The sequence below is a fragment of the Daphnia pulex genome, chromosome 10, assembly GCF_021134715.1.
Source record: "Daphnia pulex isolate KAP4 chromosome 10, ASM2113471v1".
NCBI lineage: Eukaryota > Metazoa > Arthropoda > Branchiopoda > Diplostraca > Daphniidae > Daphnia > Daphnia pulex.
This window is the reverse complement of record NC_060026.1, coordinates 12,921,785-12,941,126: the sequence shown is the minus strand read 5'-3', so window position 1 is coordinate 12,941,126 and position 19,342 is coordinate 12,921,785. Positions and strand designations below refer to the sequence as shown.

Sequence of the window (19,342 nt, the reverse complement as noted above, 5' to 3'; positions counted from 1 at the left end):
TAATTAATAAATGACGAAGTTGTATCCATCGCATGTAAAGCGCATTATTTTCATATTTATGTGCCTGGAAGTTGGTTACAATGGGGATTGGACTGTGCTTAATAGGTAGTTGTGTATCATTTAAGGAATCGCTAAGTCAAAATACGGCATAGACTAATTCTTGATTCTTGAATTGAGAAACTCGATTATTCAGGGGTATAGAAACTGTCTATTACCTATGGTTTGTAATCGATAAATGATGTCCGGAACAGAGTTATGGAAATACTCTTCTTATTTTCATTTTTTTTATATCCTTTCTTTAACTCCGTCTCCGTCTCCAAATTCCAATTCGCAATATCTCTCCAATCTCCATACCCCTGCTTTAGTGCTTTCAGGCTTTGGTGCTGCACTGCTGCTTTGACCTTTGGTGCTTTGGTGCTTTGGTCTTTGGTCTTTGCCGATTGCGTCTAATGAAATAAATTGGCAACTCTGTACTATCAAGATGGCTGCTGAGTGCTGTCATTCACGATTCAATCTTCTTGAATCTTGGTGTGTGATGTCTAGTCCGTTTTCTGTTATTTTCATTATTCAGACTGGGTAACAAAAGTGACCTTTAGATGTTTAAGTGGCCACATTTTATGATTCATCTGTTGATCATCTACGTTCTCTTAAATTAGTTGTAGTTGGTGTAAGCATGGGCATGGAGAGATCCTCTCCATACCCCTGGTGTAAGTTGAACGTCAAGTGCGAATTTTTACACATACTTTTTGTGAACATGACATTTTAATAGTTGTAGTTATTATTGGAGAACTATTGAAAACTTCATAGTAAACATTTATTAGTAACAGTATTATTTGAGTAAAGTTGCTCTGAGTGTCAAATTAATGGTCCATCAGCAGTCTATGAAAGCTCTGCGGTTATTTTAACTTATATTAGTTACCTAGAATATAAGTTAAATGGCAATGGCATCTAAGATGCCTAGATCATCTTTCCTAAAAATGTTTATTTTTTAAATTTAAATATTTTAGAGTGTATTTTTTTAATTTTTTCCATTTATTGAAAATTTTTGTTTTGTTGGATCTAATTAACTGCAAAGCTTGTTACCAGGTGAAGCTGTCACACAATAATCTGGAGCAGATGTCTGGGATCAATATCCCAACTGAATTACCTCTCATCCAGTAGATCAAGTCTAATAGTCCAGTTGACCTTCCTGGCCCTATGCTACAGGTAAGGAAAACATTTTCCGGAAATTTGAACTGAATTGAATGGATTGAAAACCTTTTTTTATTCTATGTTACCGTCCAATTAGTATAGCCTCTAGATTCCGGTAATCCACGCCAACCGGAAATAGTCTCTTCTCAATCGATCGTCCTAACTAGTAATAGGCAACTTTCTTGCGCCTAGATGCCAAAACGTTCGTCCTAGATCTACGTTGAGATACTTGTAATCAAGAAGGTAAACTTAATCCACAATGATATGTCAAGGGTTCGAATAACAAATGAATGTTTATTTATTTTTATGTGTATAGCATTTGAGCAATTCACTAGAGAATCACTAATCAGCCAGAGCCTTTCACGCAGGAAGACAAATAATCCGGGAAAGTGTCCGCAATAGGAGCATTCCACCGGCCAGGCCACCAGTTTCATCCGCTTCGTCTACGCCGAAAACCGAGGCTAAAGAGACCATTATCCGGCCGAATCCGTAGACTACGACAGTGTCAATGCATGTGACGGAGGCGACATCGACAACAGTTAGAGAGGAAACTTTCTGCGTAAGCTATTCTGAACTTTGCTTCGCCTTTAAAATTTAATCAAGAATCTGCTTTCGTTTTGTGTTTGAATTCTGCAGTTTTTATCCTGTGGTGAATATAAGCATCGCAACTTGAACCGGTTAAGACTGTCATTTACAGATGTTTGTATATGGGACCTTCAAGGTTGATCCTGGCAGTTCATAGCACAAATAAGGAAAAGCTAAATCAGATATTTTCTTCGATCATATGTATGAAAATAATGTGCTTTGCCCGCAAGCGTGTGCACCATTTATCAATGTCGAGTCTTGAGGAGCATTCATGTTTTTCAACCGTTGAACAGAAGGGGATGGATGAAAAAAGTTTTGAACGTCGGACTAGTTATGTAGACCACGACTAAAATTTACGCGTCTACATCTTCATTTTTATGTTTAAATTAATATTTTCTTTTTTTTATCGGTTAGATCAAAACGGAAGTTTGAAATAAGGACTCAAATGTGACAAGAAAAAGGAAACATTTGAGAAATTCCCTATCGCTCTTCCCATTTCACTCTTCGTTAGTCACCGTTAAAACAAGAAATATATGGCAAAATCAGAAAGAATTCAACAACGTTAGTGCCCATTCCCTGAGGAGATTTTAGGGCGTTTTCTCAATATTTGCGATCCCGGAATAAAAGGAACGAGACTCGAGAAGAAAAATTCAGACGCCTTCAAACTTTAAGGTGATGAGAATGTCATTACTCCAACATCTAGCAGGTTTCTTCTTTGCTGCTCTTCATCTTCTTCTATTCTCCGTCTGTCCGGCCAGCAGCCGCATTTATCAAACGAACGATGCCGTCGTCATTGAAGGTTCGACTATTTAATTTAAAATTCGTATACAATTATTTCTTCGTTAAATTTTTTCAAATCGTAAGTTGTTGTGTGACGTTCCTGTTATGCAAATTATGTGCAGTTGACGGTGTGGGACCCAGCAATTTTGCAAGTCGCAACTTTGGAAATCTTGCACCAGTCCCGATGACGTATGCAGTTAATCCGTACATTGGCCTCTCTTCCCAGCCATACCCCAACTTTCCGTTATGGCCTTATCCGCTCTACAAGCCGGCCAGCAGCTTCTCTGATGTTGAAAACGTTACAGCAACTTCATCTGATTCTAAGCAGCAGAAAATTGCCTGTGGTGTCGGACCTGCTTCACCACCGAAACGTAAAACCCCAACAGTCGGCGTTGTCGGTGGATCGGAAGCCACCCCTAATTCGTGGCCGTTTATCGTAAGTTTTTGAACATTTAAATTTTACAACGTAGCGACGATTGTTGGCTTTTTTTGTTCAATTTATATTTCAGGTGGGTCTGAGGAAAGCAGGATTTACCGGTGTGTTTTGCGGAGGAACAATAATTTCCCCGACGAGAATCCTTACAGCGGCTCACTGCGTGAACGAGTAAGACATTTCATTTGAAGGAAGATTAAATCTATTGGTTGGGTGATTCTAATAAATTGCCGATTTCATTTCAGACTATCGACGTACGACATTTCGACAATGACTGTGAGCCTTGGCATGCACGTCCAGGGAATTCTCCCAGACACGAACAACGACGCACAGATGACCAGGAGAGTCACTCGCGTTGTCTACCACAATGCTTTCAATACAAATACAGCAGTGAGTATTGCGAGTCTGTTTTGACAGTTTTGATCTTCATATAGATAATTGTTTAATTAACTTTACCTTATTTAAATTGAATGACGTGAACACACTGAAGCAACTGTATATCTGTTGCGCTATCTGTCTATTGATTTTACGTTGGTTTGTTGCAGGTCAATAACATTGCCGTCTTGACAGTAGCCCCAGACATCGTTTACTCGGCTGCCATTTCACCCGTTTGTTTGCCACCATTTAATAACGCCGTTGATCAATTCATCGGCCTAGATGGTGCCGTCCTGGGATGGGGATATTTAACATCTGGTATTAAGACGTAGTTGATTATTTTAAAAGTAGTGTCCTTAGTGATATTTAAAGTAAAAAATGAAGCGCGACTCGAAAAAAGATTCTTAGTCGCATTATTCACATTTCTACATTGCATTAATTCTATCGGTTCACGCCTCACGGTGTTTATTTTTGTTCTAGATGGACCCTTATCCGATACTCTGCAACAAGCAACTGTCAAGATTATTTCCAACGCTGCCTGTAATATTCCATATGAAAACTTTATCAGGCCCCAGCATTTCTGTGCAGCAGCTGATGGAAAAGGCCCTTGCACTGTAAGAAGACATTTTACAACTTAACCTGAACTTGACAAAATATGTACAAATATATGTACTTGTTACTTTCCACACACGCGAATTACCAAACTCATGTTTACCAATATACTAATTAGCCAAATTTTTTTTTTTTTTAGAAAGATGGTGGTGAGCCAATTGTCGTTCAAAACCCAAACGGATCTTGGAAACAGGCCGGCATTGTCAGCTTTGGAATCGGTAGGCTATCATCTACTGTGAGATGAGATGTTCTTGTGATTTTTTTCTCCCTTTTTTAAACGCGGTGTAACATGTGCCCTAGTTTGCATTAGTATTCAGTAATATTTCTCATTAAATTTTGTTTTCGACATTTATCTATTTGCTATGCAGGCTGTGCGGATCCGTCATTTCCTGCTGTTTACGCCAATGTGGCTTTTTTTAGGAATTGGATTAACACTTACATGAAAAACTAAGCGCCAGTTTGCTACCAGCCAGCTACCAGCTAATTTTCCGAAGCCCAGGCGACACAGATATAGATTACGATCATTCCGAAACCCACATTAAGACCAACACAAAATTGATTCTTATTACTTTTTTGTCAAAAAGTTGGCGTGTAATTGGTTTCTTAATTATGGTCTTAAGAATTTTGTTATAAAATTGGGGTCTGGTTCCGTTGTTTGCGTAAGAAAAAATATTTACTTACCTTTTGATTCATTCTGCTCCTAAAGAGAATGTTGATGCATTTTGTTATTAATAGTTAATTATCATTGGTAGAAATAGTAAACGATAAATACACATAAAAAAACAGATTAAAATGGAATTGTATTTTGTTGCCCACCTCCACCCACAATTCCGCCACATTTTACAATCACACAAATCATACATACATAAATACATACATACATAAATACACTTAAGTTAACCCGTTGGCTGCCACGCCATACAACCCGTAGGTTGTTCTTCTACTACTCTACGCGCCATGTCTGAAGGATCCATGACCAAGGTGGGACTTGCCATTGCTGACAAGTCCGGGCTGACACGGTGACAGGAGAAGATGGAATGCACGCCTCTAGAATCCATCACCGTATCGACAAGGGGGAAGTCCCTATGGTGCACTGCCTAACAGGCGCCTTGCGGCGAATCTTGGGCTGGTGCGACTCTCCGATCCCGCGGCATGTAAACCACGAGACCGAACAGCGCGGCCCGTGCTAAGGAGCTACAAGGGGAGAACAAAGGCGTGGCAGCCAACGGGTTAACTAACAAAACAATAATACCAAAGATGTTCCACGGTGATATGAGTCGTCGATTTTCGTTTTGCGTCTCCTTGTCAAAGTAATCTGTTGGTGCACTATAAATAATAAGATTGAAAAAAAGGGAAAGGATTAAAATACAATAAACTTTCTTGAACTCAGTATAAGAAACTTGTAAATGAATAAACTCACATTTACTGAGCGATGTTCCACGTTGTACGTTGTTTGAATGAGTCGTCGATTAAATTTCGTTTGCCATCGCCACACAAGTTTACATCTCCTTGTCGAAGACTTGAAGTCATATGTTGGTGAACTATAAATGAGACTAGGAGAGGATTGAAACATACACACACATCCTCAACTGAATAAAAGAAACTTTTAAATTAACAATAACTCACATGTACACCATTGAGTAACGTTGACAACGGGAAAAAATTTCCGATAAAGAAAGGCGCAATGCTAACGAAACCCAGGACGATTATACTGGAAAACAAAACGACAGATTAAACATAATGCATTAAGGAATCACAATCAAATTAGACAAAAGAAACTCACACTGTAAGAACTGGCTTCACATAAGAATAGGAATAGCCTACTTGCTGAAGTTGGTGACACTGGGTGACACATTATCACAACTTTAAATTTCCTTTCTTGACCTACAGATATTCCAAAGACAATGTATAGTTTAGAGCTGAGGCCATATATGGGGTATGACAAATATTTAAATCTTTGCTTATTCTGTACTCACAGAAATATTGTGTGAATTCTTATTAACGTATGTAGTAGGCAGATTTGGAGATTTTTTTTTTGGTTTAGATGTTATTCCATTCCATAGGAATAGTGATACACCTGTCAAATCGGTGGAAACAGTGTTGAATAGAAATTTTAGTAATGTGACTTTGGGAAATGTTGTACCTTCGTGCAGGAAATTTACAGCAGAAGATTTATATAATGTAATGATGTAATGAAGGTGAATTCCATGATGTTTCATTTCTTACATGATGCATGGAAATGGAATGCACAAAGCTTTCTGTGTGCACTTGGAAGTCTAATTAAAAAAAAATACATGTAAATTAGTAGTATTAAAAGGCAAAACAAATTCATTTATATGTCAGTGACATTCACTTTGTTTTTTACCATTTAATTAATTTAATTAAACATAAACTTTGGAGAGAAACTAACACAGAAAAACCAGAAAATGATGAAAACATCATAAAACGTTTTTAACGCCATCTAGCGAATGACATATAAACTACTCTATTTTTTAGACAAAATCTATGATGACGATCACACCCATCACACCGAACTTGCACAGCGAACGCGCTCAACTATTGGAGAACGATAGAAAAACGAGACATTCTTACAATAAGGTCTAGCTAATAGGAATATCTAAGCCGTCAAGTCACTCTTGAGAATGCAATGGAACCTTGAACGTGTGCTTAGTCGTGACGTCGGGATAGATACTTCAATTCGTATGCGCTCGGACGAAGATAGTCTGTTTGTTGCTTTTTTAGAAAATGCATAAAAAAGCTGTTCAATCACAACACTTTTAAAAAGGATAGAATGGCAACACAATAAAGGAAGGACGGAGCTAAGATAAAGAAATACATTTTTAAAACGAAACGTTATTATTCGACCAATAAAATGTATTATGCTTTATTTTATTCCCAGGCAGTAATAAAAAATCCCGTAACATATGAAATCCATAAACATTTTGGCAACCGATGGACCGATAGTTGAACCGTTCAGTTGTCTAAAACGAACATAATGACAGTGTCTATAGCCAATTATTTTTATGGATTATTGGCCATGGTGGTCTGAATCCAGCCAAGGTAAGTCGAGACTCTGGTGTAGACACCGGCATATTTAGGATCAGCACATCCATTGCCGAAGGAGGTGATGCCAACTTGGACTCCGTTAACAAGGATCGGGCCACCACTGTCACCCTTCAGGATAATCATTCAGAATGGAAATAATTTACTTATAAAACAAAGGAGGGAAAACGTAAATTTTCTTGGAAAAATTGATTATTTACCTGGCAGGTATCTTTACCAGGAGCAGAGGCGCACAACATGTCAGCGCCAACGAAATTTCCGTATTGCGAAGCGCAAACTGTATTGTCTTGAATAGTGACGTTTGCTTTCAGCAGTACGCTCGAAAGGCTTCCTCCTTTTGATTCCAACGTAATCACGATCAGACACGTCAAACATATTTCAATAACCTAAACAATATTTACCTGAAGATGTTGTTCCCCATCCGGCAACGGTGGCCAACTGATTCGAATAAGTACTGAAAGCTCTTAGAAGTGCAGGTTTTTTGGTGGTTTTTCCGTTGACGACCACAGGTTTGGTAGTTGGTGCACACGTACACGAGCAAGGCATTTTGGTGGTGGATACCGTTGCTTTGACCGTCGTCACAGTTTTGGCTGTGGTTGGCTTAGGAGTCGTTGTTGTGGGTTTAGGAGTTGTAGTAGTGAGTTTGGCAGTTGTTGCGTTAGACTTCAACGTTGTTGTTGTTTTTAAAGTGGTTGGAGCAAGAGTTGTTGCGTTATCAGATGGTAGAGCAACAAACTTGACAGTTGTAACTGGCGAATTCAATATCAGCATAGCGACATCGTTATCCTGTAATAATTTATTCGCATAGGTTTGTTATATATTACGCAGGATGAGTAGAAAGGAGTTTAGTTTATGTCAACTGATAAGTGCACTTCTAAAAGCATTGCAAATGGTAGCCGCTAATAGGGCTCCTTACTTGTGTGTTGGCATTGTATGAGGGATGAATGATGAATTTCTTCACTCCCCTAAAGACAGAGCCAGTTCCGCCGCCGTTGATTGACAACGTGTTGATGTCCGCAAAGAATGTGCTCACGTCAGCGGCAGTAAAACTGGTCACACAAAAATAATTGTAAAATTAAAAGTTAAGTACTTATTAAAATGAGCCTTGCCTAAGTTGCTAGATTTTACCTTTCAACGCAATGAGCCGCAGTCAGGATGTGGGACTGTCCAATCAGGGATCCACCACAAAGGTATTGGCCCAAGCTCAAAACAGTCTGAAAACAAAAAACAAACAAACAAACAATTTGAATGTGAAGAACCGAGTCGTAAACTAAAAGAGATTCATTAAAGTTTAAACTATTAAAAAAGATTAAAATTAAATTGAGTTACCAAATAAGGAAATTCACCAGCGGCCGCCGGGACTCAACCGACGATTGAAATGGTCGGCTGATCAGCTTCTCGAAATCAAATCAACATTTTATCATAGCGCATTTTTAATTACTCGACATAAAAATTGAAAAGACCCTTGGCTCTTTACACAAAACTTAGCATGTAATATACTAATATGTATAAGTCTTACCACTGTTACGTTGAAATAGGTTCGGAAGTGAATTGGAATGCACGAACCCAACGAGAACAAAAAAGCTGAGGGCCTATAAAATTTAAACAAAAATACAACGATTGTTTGTACGGCATATCTTATGTTCTACAATGTACTCACAAAGACAAAACAAACAAATATTTAAATTTCTATTACCGATAAAGTGAAGCGCATCGTGGACGACGTATATTGCTGAGCGGGACGAGTGTCAAGTAATAGCGATGGCTCTCAACTGATGATCACGTTAATAAAATGAGCTTTTTTATACGAAATTTTCTCACAGTTGTTCTGATGATATGGTTAGGTATCCTAACCATTTTATTTATTTATTTTTTTTAAATATTGTCACCCGTTGTCAACAATGCACATGTCGTTTCGTTTTGGGATTATTGAACCGTTTCTTTATAAATTGTGACAGGGATATGGCGCAACTTCTCTGTAAACATGCGATGAAGATTGCTGCGATAGGAAACGTTCGTTTCAAAAACAGAAGGGTGCATTGGGACATTGGGACTAACCAGCAATGACGCTGAGCAGCTTTTATGAACACTTGCTATGATGCAACAACAACAACATTTAAAAAAATAACTTGGGGACTAAACGAAATACAGATACTCTGTAACCCAGTTTGTTATGCAACAAAAGATCCGGTTGGAAACAGAAAACGATGGGAAACGGAACTTTGTATGCTCCCCTTCAATAACAAGCAGGTGTTTTCAACACGCAATTTGATGTAGATACCATCGGAGATCTGTATCGCACGCACAGTTTACTGTATGAGCACGCATAGGCGCTTTGTGTTTTTTGGAAGAAGCTAGATAAACTGAATCGAAATTAAAAAAAAACTGTTGATGATCTTATCGAACACATATGTTGCACAGAAGCCAGAGTGACGCACGTACCTCATAGCAACAGTGCCTCAACTGCAGCCAATAACAATACAAGTTGGATTGAGGATTCTTCCGGATGTCGTCCTTCTCTTGAAACTAAATTTCCGTTAATTCATTTTCTTGATGACTTTATCCTATCCACTTCCACACTATAATTTTCAAGATACTCCCATAATCAAGTTTCCTGGTCAAGCAATAATCTGTTAATAATTTGATTCGTGCATTGCCGTCTAAAATCTAAAAGTCCCTATAATCGAGAAGAAAAAAAAAACAGGCAAATTAGAAATTACCATGACAGGAAATCCTTTGTCGATTGCCGCTTTCTCCATTCAACGATTCGATCGCCTTCCGCATCAGTATGAAATGAACAGAATTGAATTAATTAATTTTTTCTGAGCAGAAGTCGTTACCCGAATCAGCATCGCTCACCATATGATGAATAGTAACGAAATGTGCGTTAGCGGAGGATCCTTTCATGTTGAATAAGTTATTCAACCGTGACTACAGCTATATTTTGCCACTTGGAAAAATGCAACAATACGTTAACATGAGACCATTCACAATACCAGGACAATAGGTTGCTAAGATATTACGTATAACTGCAATGCATGACACATTTCTACTCTCTGAAAAATTTTATTCTTACGTCCAAAACTGAATTGAAACACGAGACTCCAGCGTGACAGCAGAAGTTATACCAATTAGTAGAACCATGCCAAATAGGTAAGATTAGAACAGGGTAAAAATTCCCTAAAGTTTCCGGATATAGTTCAAACCGGATGTGCAATTATGGGATGGTATGATCATGCTAAAATGGTTATGGAATCTTGTGATGACAAGAAAGGTCCCGATTTCGATTCCTGCTACCGGTAACCTTTCGATATAATATAACCAGTTAACTATGCATGTCTAACTCTTACTCACACATCTACACTGCAGCATTTAACAGAAAACAACTTGAGATAAACATCAGTTCAAGGTAAACAATAAGCCAGATCGATTATTACTGTAAGACGTGGGACTGACTTGTTTGACCGTTTTACTCGAGTGCTACCGCTGTAAATGACCGGCACGAGAGATTGTGACGGATTGTGGACAAACGAAAATTTTTAGTTTCCTAAAAAAAGGAATATGTTTACAAGAAAAGCAAGGAGCAGGGGATAAATCTGCAGGTAATGAAAATGCAATTACGGAAGTGTTCCATAGGAATCTAATTCACCTGGGCCCAGAGTGTTTTATGACTGGCCATCATCAAGCCACTCAGTCACCATACCACTCAGTTTTTCAAAAAGTTCAAGACTATACCCCCCGTAGAAGAGATACACAGTTAATTCCCACTACATCTCTATACCATGCATGTTTATACTATGCCAGGCTGCGTACAGGAGCAGCATTCAAACATTGGCTGGATTAGGATTTAAAGGCAATGGTTGCTAACAAAGCTTGGCACTGTATATCTAAAGTAATTGTGATGCAAACATTATGAATCATACAATTTTTCGACCTATAAATGGTATGCTGATCTTTTACGTATATTCACGCAACTGGTCTATGCGATATAGAGATTCTCGTCGGAGAAATGAGTAGTCAGACCTTATATACTTATTCTGGGGGCTTCCTGTATACCCACCTGGAATATTAAGTCAATGGCAAGAAAGTTTAAACAATCATCGTCGTTGCGTTCAATATTGGCATGTTACGTTTCCATCAAGCTTATCTGATGCCAACGGTCAAGATTTCGGAATCGCATCGGTTTATCATGAATCTTATACAATTGCTGTTGGATTTCACATTTAATTATGAGCGATGAAGGGGAGACATTTACCCTTAACCTTGACGTTTTGAATGACAAACAAACCATTTGATACAAACAAATTTCAATTCGAAAATAAATGGACAAACCTTCCATGAGGATAGAATTTTTGCTTCGATAAATGCGGCTGCTGATTGGAAAAGAGGAGAAGATATGAACGGCAGAAAAGAAAGACAACACTATACTAGAAATACGGGAGTCGGGCCTTTTCATCTTTATGCGGGGATTCCGCCTCTTTTTGTTCCAGTCAAAACGGGGGAATGGAGTATATAGGAAAATAAAGAAGCAAAGTAGCAAACCAAAATGCCGATCATTTTCAGCACCACAGGATGTTGGGAAAAGTCACCTTGAAACCAAAGTTCAAAAGCGCATTAAAAAGGCTTTTTTGGCTATGTAACTTTACTACTTTAATCAAATAAGAGAAAATACAGGACGGACTTGAAAGGCATTTAAACAAAACATGGGAGGATGTATGAAAATGTATTAGGCCCTACCCCCTTTTTTTTACTAACAGCTAGAACGAGCGAAATAGTGGACATTGGTAAAATTCCTACATCCTGTTCTGATCTGCAACAAATCGGATACAAAACAAACGGGCTATTTTCTGTGATGGGAAACACATCGGTGGAAACCGTTTACTGCAACTTCCATGCCAAAGAAAAGGGTACACCATTTATTACGTTCAAATTTCGATAGATTTCCAGCAATGGATTGGATCGAATGACATCAAAATGGTGCCGACCTATTTCTAGTCAAGTGACTGAACCAAATGTGACAATATAAAATTACAAGCAGCAATAATCTTAGTGAAAATAACACGACATCCCGTAAAATTTTCCCAAGCAAAATACACTGACAACAAAGTGGTTTCGATAAAACAATCAAAATAGGCTAACTCGTAGCATTTTTTTTTTTCACTTTTAATGGGATAATTCTTACGGATGTATTTGAAGGCTTGTCGTGTTATCTGTGATCCGTGTCCATCCACAATGGCTGCCCATGCGATTTTTACTCGAAACGGTTGGCATTTGAGATTTCACATTAACGAAGTGACTATGGATAACTTCACTGTTGGTCTACGACAGACGGACATTTTATTAGAAACATCATAGTTTGTAAATGATAAATTAACTAACAGCCGTATCGGTTAAATGAACAACTTCCCAACTTTGCACATCTTTTCACGTTGACGACACTTTCTCTAGTGAAGTTTGACTGAATTGGGCAATTGTGTCCCCCCCCCCCGTCATATTTTATCACAAAGGCAAAACGCGTTCCAGGAAAATGACATCACAAAAGCAACATATTTTTTTTAAGTGTTAAAAACAAAATAAGAAAAGTTTTGACCCAAACCTCTGTTACGTCACATTTGACACCCCCCCTTTTTTTGTATCCCGTCGGAAAATTAACGACCCCTTACCTCGACGAATGGCATAATTTAGAGACGCTTCAAGGACATAGAAAAAAATGTTGATGAAATTGCTTTGAAAAAATCCTACTTCCTTCAGCTTTCCCGGGCCTTTGAATTGGCGCCTGTTGTTGAGTTACCATTTCAATAAAACAGTGATGTGCGGATCAAACTCGTTGCTTATAGCTTGCAGTTTGCAGCCTACACCCAAGTTATCTCAAAGGTATTTTTCGGGAAAATCCATGACTGAAGGAAGAGTAGATAGATACGTATGAAGTACAGACAACAGGAAATTGAGTGAGAATATAAAACACGTGAATCATTGCCTGATAAAAAATAAAATAAACAGGTTTTATCAAAGCCAAACATGAACCAGATTCAGCTGGCGAGTTTCGAGTCGTGAAGAACGAAAGCACCACACCCTCCAGCAGCTAGCGAAAAGCAGTATGCACCGCCTGACCACCATGATACGCATAAAATGGTTTACCTCTGGTACGGAGTTTCATTCATGTATGCTACTATACTACTTTGCTAGCTATTTGTGGCTATGGGAAAACCCAAGCGTCGTCCTTTAGCCAGAGCTAGAAAATTCCGGAGTTGTGGGTCGAATTACGCATCGGGTGCTTCTAGATGGTATACAGTACGAACGGGTAGATAGTATAAATACGAAGCTCGATAAGCTATTTGGCATCAAACACCATCCGACTGTCAAAGAGCAAATAAGTAGGCCAGCAACTGAAGATAAGAGAAAAGACAAAAAAAGATTTGATTCATCATGAGCAATAAGGTAATATTTTTGCTTAGCCATGCAAAATAATTATCACTACTTTTAAAAGAGTAAAGAGCAGCAGAGTTTTATTAAATTGTAAATGTTCTGATTCAACAGGGAATTCTTGTACTTGTCGTGTTGGTTGTCGCTGGCGTATTTTTGTTGACCGAAGCCCAGAACGATGAGCACGAGATTTGGGACTACGCGGAAACTCTGCCCAGCATCGTCGTTAACTACCGTCTAGTTCGATTGAGTCGTGCTGCTGAGCCTGCTGGCAGGATGAGTTCCAGATTCTCCCGTTGGCTTTTTGGTTGACTCATCATCTTGTTTTTAAACAATCAACCGAATATTTATTTTGTTTTTTTTTTCGCCATCATTTTCATTTAATATTGAGCACCAATAAGAAATCGCATATAGCCTATGGAATTGCACATTGAATACCTGTTTCCATTACAAATACAATGCTCATCTATAATATTGACCAATAAAAGCAATCTTTCGAAACTTGTTGCTCCGTCTGAATAGAGCTAGCTAGCTAGCTAGTCATGTAGGTATATTAATCCATTTCCTGAAAAATGCCACAAGTCGTCTCGTAATCGCCAGCGAAATTTGGATCGGCACAGCCTTGTTCATATAGTAAATGATTATGATTCTAAACAAAGTTATTTATATATTTTTGTTTCTTCTAAGAGAAATTAAATTTACGCGTTTAAGTAATCAATATTTTTGCACGACGTGGCCGTTGCACATTAGAGCGGACTTAAACAAAAAATGTAAGTAATCAAACATTGATAGCCGTTCGTAGCTTATTACCTTCTCCGAAGCTGGATCTCTGACCTCTGACGATATATGCCAACCTGGGTCCATGCAAGAGTCGAACCAGCTTTGGCTTGGGCGACGATTGGACCCCACTGTAACCCTTAAAAATCTTCTGATTTTGTTTTTATTCTAAGTCCTTGTCAAAGAAAAGTCCTTGTTTAAAATTAGAAAAAAATACATCGTGGTTTTACCCAACAACTTATGTGAGTAGAATTATTTAATTTGAATGAATTTAAACATAGGCTACAGTATATCATATTTTAATATTTAATTTATTTCACTGGAGAGGTTATTAATCTCTCTTCGCAATTTTTCTGAAACGAAATGTATTTATTACTGATTACAAAAAAGTTTCCAGCACGCTCCCTTTACAAATATCAACAACAAATTCTTTAAAAATATTTGGTTGAATTATACTCGCATTCCGATTCGTCCAACATCCACCACCGTTTAATATCCGGATAAACTTTGGACGGTAGACTCTCGTTGTGAGCCAATTGGCACAAGTCACACCAACCCGACATGTCAGTCTTGACGACTCTGAAATCTTTTTTCCAGTCAAAATAACTGGCGTACAGCGTGTCGGAATTGTTCAACAAGATTAGATAATCCGCCAGGGCTTTGGGAGAAGCGAAATCTCTGGCGTTGATGTAAGAATGAGGCGGCCCGAAATGACTGTAATCGGCGCCGCCGAGGACGATCGGGACGGCGTCGTGAAACAAGGGCCTGGTGAATTTCTCCGTGACGTAATCGGGACACCAAGAATTTTCGAACGCCAGGTAGAACTTGTATTCGGCGCGCAACATGGCATAGCAATCGTACGGGCATTCACTCGAGCAGTTGCCAAATATGTCGACGGGGACATACTGGCCCAGCTGGCGGGCGTACTCTTCTCTCCGGATTTGTGTGGAACAGTGGCTCACGAACCAAGTAACCAACTTGCTTTTCCCTCGGATAATTGCGGCCAGTTCCGCATCCCCGTCCGGATCGTTCGCCAATTTCGTCCTATTGATATAATATTGATGATCAAATTTAAAAGAGAAACAAAAATGATAGTGAAATAGTGAGTATACTTGTTAACGACAGAGCCGTAATAATCCCGGAGAAAGACGTCCGAGTCACGCCTGTAGGTCATCGTCCAGTTGAAGTAATTGTAGCGAAAACGGGGGTTGTCCATGATGGAAAATTTGGTGCTGATTGGCGATTCGATGTGAAGGAAAACGAAACGCTGATGCGGTTGGCGGTTCAACGGCATGTCTTCCAACGTGTCGATGCGGAGGAGGACGACTTCACTTTGCCGGAGGAGCGACATGTCGGCCGTGAATAGGCAGGAAGTGACGGGACAGTTGAATGTGATGAACGGATTGTTGGAGAGCTCCGGAGTCATTGCGTTCCACAGTAAAATGATTTTCAGTGGTGGTTTGTCTGATGAATTTACAACTGGTGTTAGATCATTGTAATCGTAGCGATCCTCTTTTAAATCCTGCAGCAAAAATTCAGATGATTTCAATAATCAGCCAATAATTTTATTTGAATTAAAGAGCAAACCTGAGATTCGTCGGTGTGAAACACACGACTGGGATAAGTAAAAACATTTGATTTCTTGTCGACATTTTGATGATAAATCAACAAGAGGAGGCACGCGGTTACAAAGATGACAAAAGTAGCAAAGTTAAGTTTGATCAACGCATTTTTCCTCATTGTGCCACGTTCCAGGATGCTTCTAGAGCCCATCCTGGCACAAATAATAAAGCTCTTCGATCACACAACGATGAAAAACTATGAGCTAATACTAAATACGACTTTTAACTGCGATTACTTAGAAAAGTTAGAGAAAAGCTGATGGAAAAGGATACAATTTGAATGGACTACTTCAAAATTTCCTTACGTCAGTCTTCTAGCGGAACGTTAACTGCCACGCTAATGCGGCACTAACGAAAAAGTACTTTGAGACAAGATGGAAAGTGCCACGGAAGCAAGAAAGCGAACCACACTAAAAGTGTCTTTTAAAAATCTACCTAGAAATTGGATGTTACGTTGTCTAATAAGATTTTAAAGTTTACCGCAAACCATTACAAGTCCAAAAGGATGGCTTTACCTTCTTTGTCGATCTATCAGCTACAATTTCGCTGTTTAAAAACCATTTTTGCACTCAAAAATTGTGTTTGAAAGAAAAGCTTTTTGAATGGGGAAGACTGTAACAACGCCATTTTTCTACACTTGGGACAAAGAGAACTAAATCATTACGTAAAAATAAACTACACGAAAAAAAAATAACTTTTCTGTTGTCGATCCTGCAATGGAAATGCAATAAACTTAAACGAATTAGAACAGGATAGGCTTCAAACGATCTCCGCACAAAGCCGGACAGGCACTAGAGTCTATTTGATTTTTTCTTAGGTAAGAAACAACCGAATCAGTTCATCACAATGGGCGTTCAATGGAGGTTGGGACAGGTAAAATAGAGTAAAGGTTAATTCGTTTTCATAATAACCCCGTGCCAGTATTTTCCGTAAATATCCTTTTCCACGTCATCCCAAGGTTATCCGACATTTCATTTAATGCACTTCTGTCGGTATTTAATAGTCTGTCAATGGGAGTGAATCTCATTAAAAAAATATCTCGTGTTTCTTTAATAAGACTGTCAATCATTTCCCCTAAATATTGGGAAACTTGAACCCCTAGGCAAATTTTAAGTTTCATTTTTCAAAACGGCCTAAACGAAAATGGACCAACAAAGTTTTCCTTTTTTGAGATTTAAAACGACTGAATTAAAGAAAATACAATTTTAAATAAGACAATGAATAGAATAATGTATTTATGTTCACATTTTCACGAGCGGTAAAATTCCCGTCGAATCGTTCTGACATTTCACTTCGTCAATCCACCAGTTTTTGATGTCTTTGTAAACTTTCGGCTTGTAACTGACGTCGTGAGCCATTCGACACAAGTCACACCAGCCACTTTTGGGAGAGAGAACCGCTTGGTAGTCTTTCTTCCATTCGAAATATTTCGAATAGAATTCCGGATTCCGGTCCAGGAACAAAAGGTACTGGCCCAAAGCTCCGGCCGACGGGAAATCCAGCGCGTTGATGAAGGAATTTGGTGGCGCCAGAGCCTCGTAATCGGCTCCGCCCAAAACTATCGGCACGGTGTCGTAATCCAGCACTTTGTAAAACTCGGGCGTGACGTAATCGGCGCACCAAAACTCCTCGAACGCCAAATAAAATTTGTAGTCGGCCCGGATCGTGTTGAAACTGTTTTGGTAACACTCGAAATCGCACGACAAATTGCCGCACTGGCCGTAAACGTCAACCGGAACGTGCTGGCCCAATTGGCGGGCGTATTCCTCCCGACGGACGGAAGTGTGGCATTGTTTCGGGAACCAAGCTACCAGTTTCTTTTTGGAACCGATCCGGGACACGGCCCGAGCTCTGACGGATGGTCTCTTCATCAGCTGGAGCGGTGAAAACATTTTCTTAGTTTTCCTCCCTCGACCCATCAATTCCGGCGCATTTTTGATGGCTCCAAAGGATTCACGGAAGACAATATCCGAGTCACGACGGTACGTCATGGTCCAGTTGAAGAAGTTGTACCGGATGCGATCGTCTTCGGTTAGTGCGGATATTAAACTATCCAATTCGATGCTGGCGTGGCGGGCCACAAAGACGAACCGCTGGTGAGGCTGTCGATATTCGGGCAAGGCGTCGTTAAGTTTCGTTTCATTATTGGCGAAAAATAGAACGACGTGGCTGTGATTTAATAGCGATCGATCCGGCGTGAAGATGCAGGAAGTGACTGGACATAATCCGTCGATTAGCGGCTGATTTCCCATGACGGAATCCCATTCGTTCCAGTACAAAATGATTTTCAAACGATTGGCATCCTCTTGGAATTCTTCTTCTTCAATTTCTTCTTCCACTGGGGTATCCTGCATTCAAATTAATAGTTTAGAAAATCATTTCTCCACCGTCTTAAATATCCTGAGGGCTTCTATTCTCTGATATGACAGGTCCAGCATGCAACCCCGAGATTCATTTTTAGACAGAGTAGTTTATTTCGTTAATTATATAGTTGGGATTCAGTGGCTTAAATTTCCTCGAGCTACAACCCAAAAACGACCTTCAAAAATACAGCCGGACAAGTATAATATGCACACACTGACTGTATAGACTTCAACAAAATAACAAACACGTAAAATCGAAGGTTTAAGTTGACTTACTTGGTTATTAAAGAAGATATCTATGACTGCTGATGCTGGAATTAAAGAAGAAACTGAACTCTCGACACTGTTTCTTGTAAGAGCCGATTGCGTTGTGTAGAAAACGCCGCCAATCACCACCAAGACTAGAGCGATCTTGAATAGTCGCCATTGAGCCACTAGACGAGCGCTGTTGAATAATTTATTGACGTGTAACCGCATATCGAAATGAATATTGACAAACGGTCTCCCGCTAGGAAATAAAACTGTACACTACTTCAACTCACTAGACACTGTCGTTTTTTAAGATTGTAAAGAAAGTAACTTAGTTCTACAGCCTTACGGGCATCAGATTTATGCACCGGTTGTTTATTGGAGGTGATGAAGACGATCGTGTGTTCTATTGCCTCCCGGATATACTTGGTTCAAGTTACATTTTTAGAAAAATTGTTGCCCTCTAGCCTATTCTTGAACCTATGGCTGTAGAACATTACACTCCAATACGTAATAAACAAATTGACGCGATTTTTTTTTACAAATTAATCAATTTTACTCCTTAAAATTTAAATAGCTATAGACAAGTTCGGGATGCTGAGTTGCACAACCGCAAAATTAGGATCGTGCGCCAACGAGTTTTTGTAACGTTGTGGGGATAGTAGAAAGCGGGTTTTTTATTATTTAAGCATAGAATTACTTATCTAATCTTAGAAATGTTCAGGATTATCGTTGTTTAGAACATTCTGCTTTTTATAGAGTAATTTGAAATGTATAATTCAGCTTAGTTTACCCATTAAAATTAAAGAAAGTCCAAGCCTGGGATGCTGTTTAGTCTTTTCTTGTGTGTTTGAGCTTGTCACTTGTCA

General features: G+C 39.1%; 4 protein-coding genes and 2 long non-coding RNA genes across 17 annotated transcripts; 2 read left to right on the top strand and 4 right to left on the bottom strand.

Moving 5' to 3' along the window:
• Positions 1-486: 486 nt before the first annotated feature.
• LOC124206057 (chymotrypsinogen A-like) lies at positions 487-4,629 on the top strand. Of its 10 annotated transcripts, XM_046603678.1 has the most exons (13): positions 525-576; positions 657-707; positions 1,087-1,206; positions 1,294-1,434; positions 1,508-1,750; positions 2,191-2,575; positions 2,679-2,992; positions 3,066-3,160; positions 3,235-3,379; positions 3,535-3,682; positions 3,845-3,978; positions 4,116-4,194; positions 4,345-4,629. In XM_046603678.1, exons 6-13 carry the CDS (start codon positions 2,452-2,454, stop codon positions 4,425-4,427), a joined length of 1,122 nt encoding a protein of 373 aa, XP_046459634.1. In that variant the 5' UTR covers positions 525-576; positions 657-707; positions 1,087-1,206; positions 1,294-1,434; positions 1,508-1,750; positions 2,191-2,451; the 3' UTR covers positions 4,428-4,629. The 10 variants fall into 10 exon arrangements, with proteins under 10 accessions (XP_046459636.1, XP_046459633.1, XP_046459638.1 ...); XM_046603680.1 differs by lacking the exon at positions 657-707 and having other exon boundaries at positions 487-576; positions 1,289-1,434; XM_046603677.1 differs by lacking the exon at positions 657-707 and having other exon boundaries at positions 493-576.
• Positions 4,630-5,131: 502 nt separating this feature from the next.
• Positions 5,132-6,433, bottom strand: LOC124204218. Of its 2 annotated transcripts, none has more exons than XR_006878788.1 (7): positions 6,342-6,433; positions 6,120-6,252; positions 5,953-6,053; positions 5,760-5,860; positions 5,603-5,687; positions 5,397-5,529; positions 5,132-5,302 (listed from the first exon to the last, which is right to left on the bottom strand). It is a non-coding gene; the product is annotated as an uncharacterized LOC124204218 (long non-coding RNA). The 2 variants fall into 2 exon arrangements; XR_006878789.1 differs by having other exon boundaries at positions 5,397-5,517.
• Positions 6,434-6,832: 399 nt separating this feature from the next.
• Positions 6,833-8,892, bottom strand: LOC124204316 (trypsin alpha-3-like). Its single transcript, XM_046601358.1, has 8 exons — positions 8,736-8,892; positions 8,559-8,631; positions 8,369-8,433; positions 8,168-8,253; positions 7,956-8,088; positions 7,441-7,825; positions 7,240-7,373; positions 6,833-7,150 (listed from the first exon to the last, which is right to left on the bottom strand). Exons 6-8 carry the CDS (start codon positions 7,808-7,810, stop codon positions 6,998-7,000), a joined length of 657 nt encoding a protein of 218 aa, XP_046457314.1. The 5' UTR covers positions 7,811-7,825; positions 7,956-8,088; positions 8,168-8,253; positions 8,369-8,433; positions 8,559-8,631; positions 8,736-8,892; the 3' UTR covers positions 6,833-6,997.
• A 4,493-nt stretch (positions 8,893-13,385) lies between these two features.
• On the top strand, positions 13,386-13,963 carry LOC124204270. Its single transcript, XR_006878805.1, has 2 exons — positions 13,386-13,477; positions 13,577-13,963. It is a non-coding gene; the product is annotated as an uncharacterized LOC124204270 (long non-coding RNA).
• A 624-nt stretch (positions 13,964-14,587) lies between these two features.
• Positions 14,588-16,877, bottom strand: LOC124204269 (alpha-(1,3)-fucosyltransferase C-like). Of its 2 annotated transcripts, XM_046601313.1 has the most exons (4): positions 16,377-16,877; positions 15,827-16,013; positions 15,352-15,761; positions 14,588-15,283 (listed from the first exon to the last, which is right to left on the bottom strand). In XM_046601313.1, the coding sequence occupies exons 2-4, from the start codon at positions 16,010-16,012 to the stop codon at positions 14,671-14,673; spliced, it is 1,209 nt and encodes a 402-aa protein (XP_046457269.1). In that variant the 5' UTR covers position 16,013; positions 16,377-16,877; the 3' UTR covers positions 14,588-14,670. The 2 variants fall into 2 exon arrangements, with proteins under 2 accessions (XP_046457269.1, XP_046457268.1); XM_046601312.1 differs by having other exon boundaries at positions 15,827-16,877.
• A 194-nt stretch (positions 16,878-17,071) lies between these two features.
• On the bottom strand, positions 17,072-19,002 carry LOC124204267 (alpha-(1,3)-fucosyltransferase C-like). The gene is made up of 2 exons (XM_046601311.1): positions 18,501-19,002; positions 17,072-18,209 (listed from the first exon to the last, which is right to left on the bottom strand). The coding sequence occupies exons 1-2, from the start codon at positions 18,699-18,701 to the stop codon at positions 17,103-17,105; spliced, it is 1,308 nt and encodes a 435-aa protein (XP_046457267.1). The 5' UTR covers positions 18,702-19,002; the 3' UTR covers positions 17,072-17,102.
• Between the last annotated feature and the right edge of the window lie 340 nt (positions 19,003-19,342).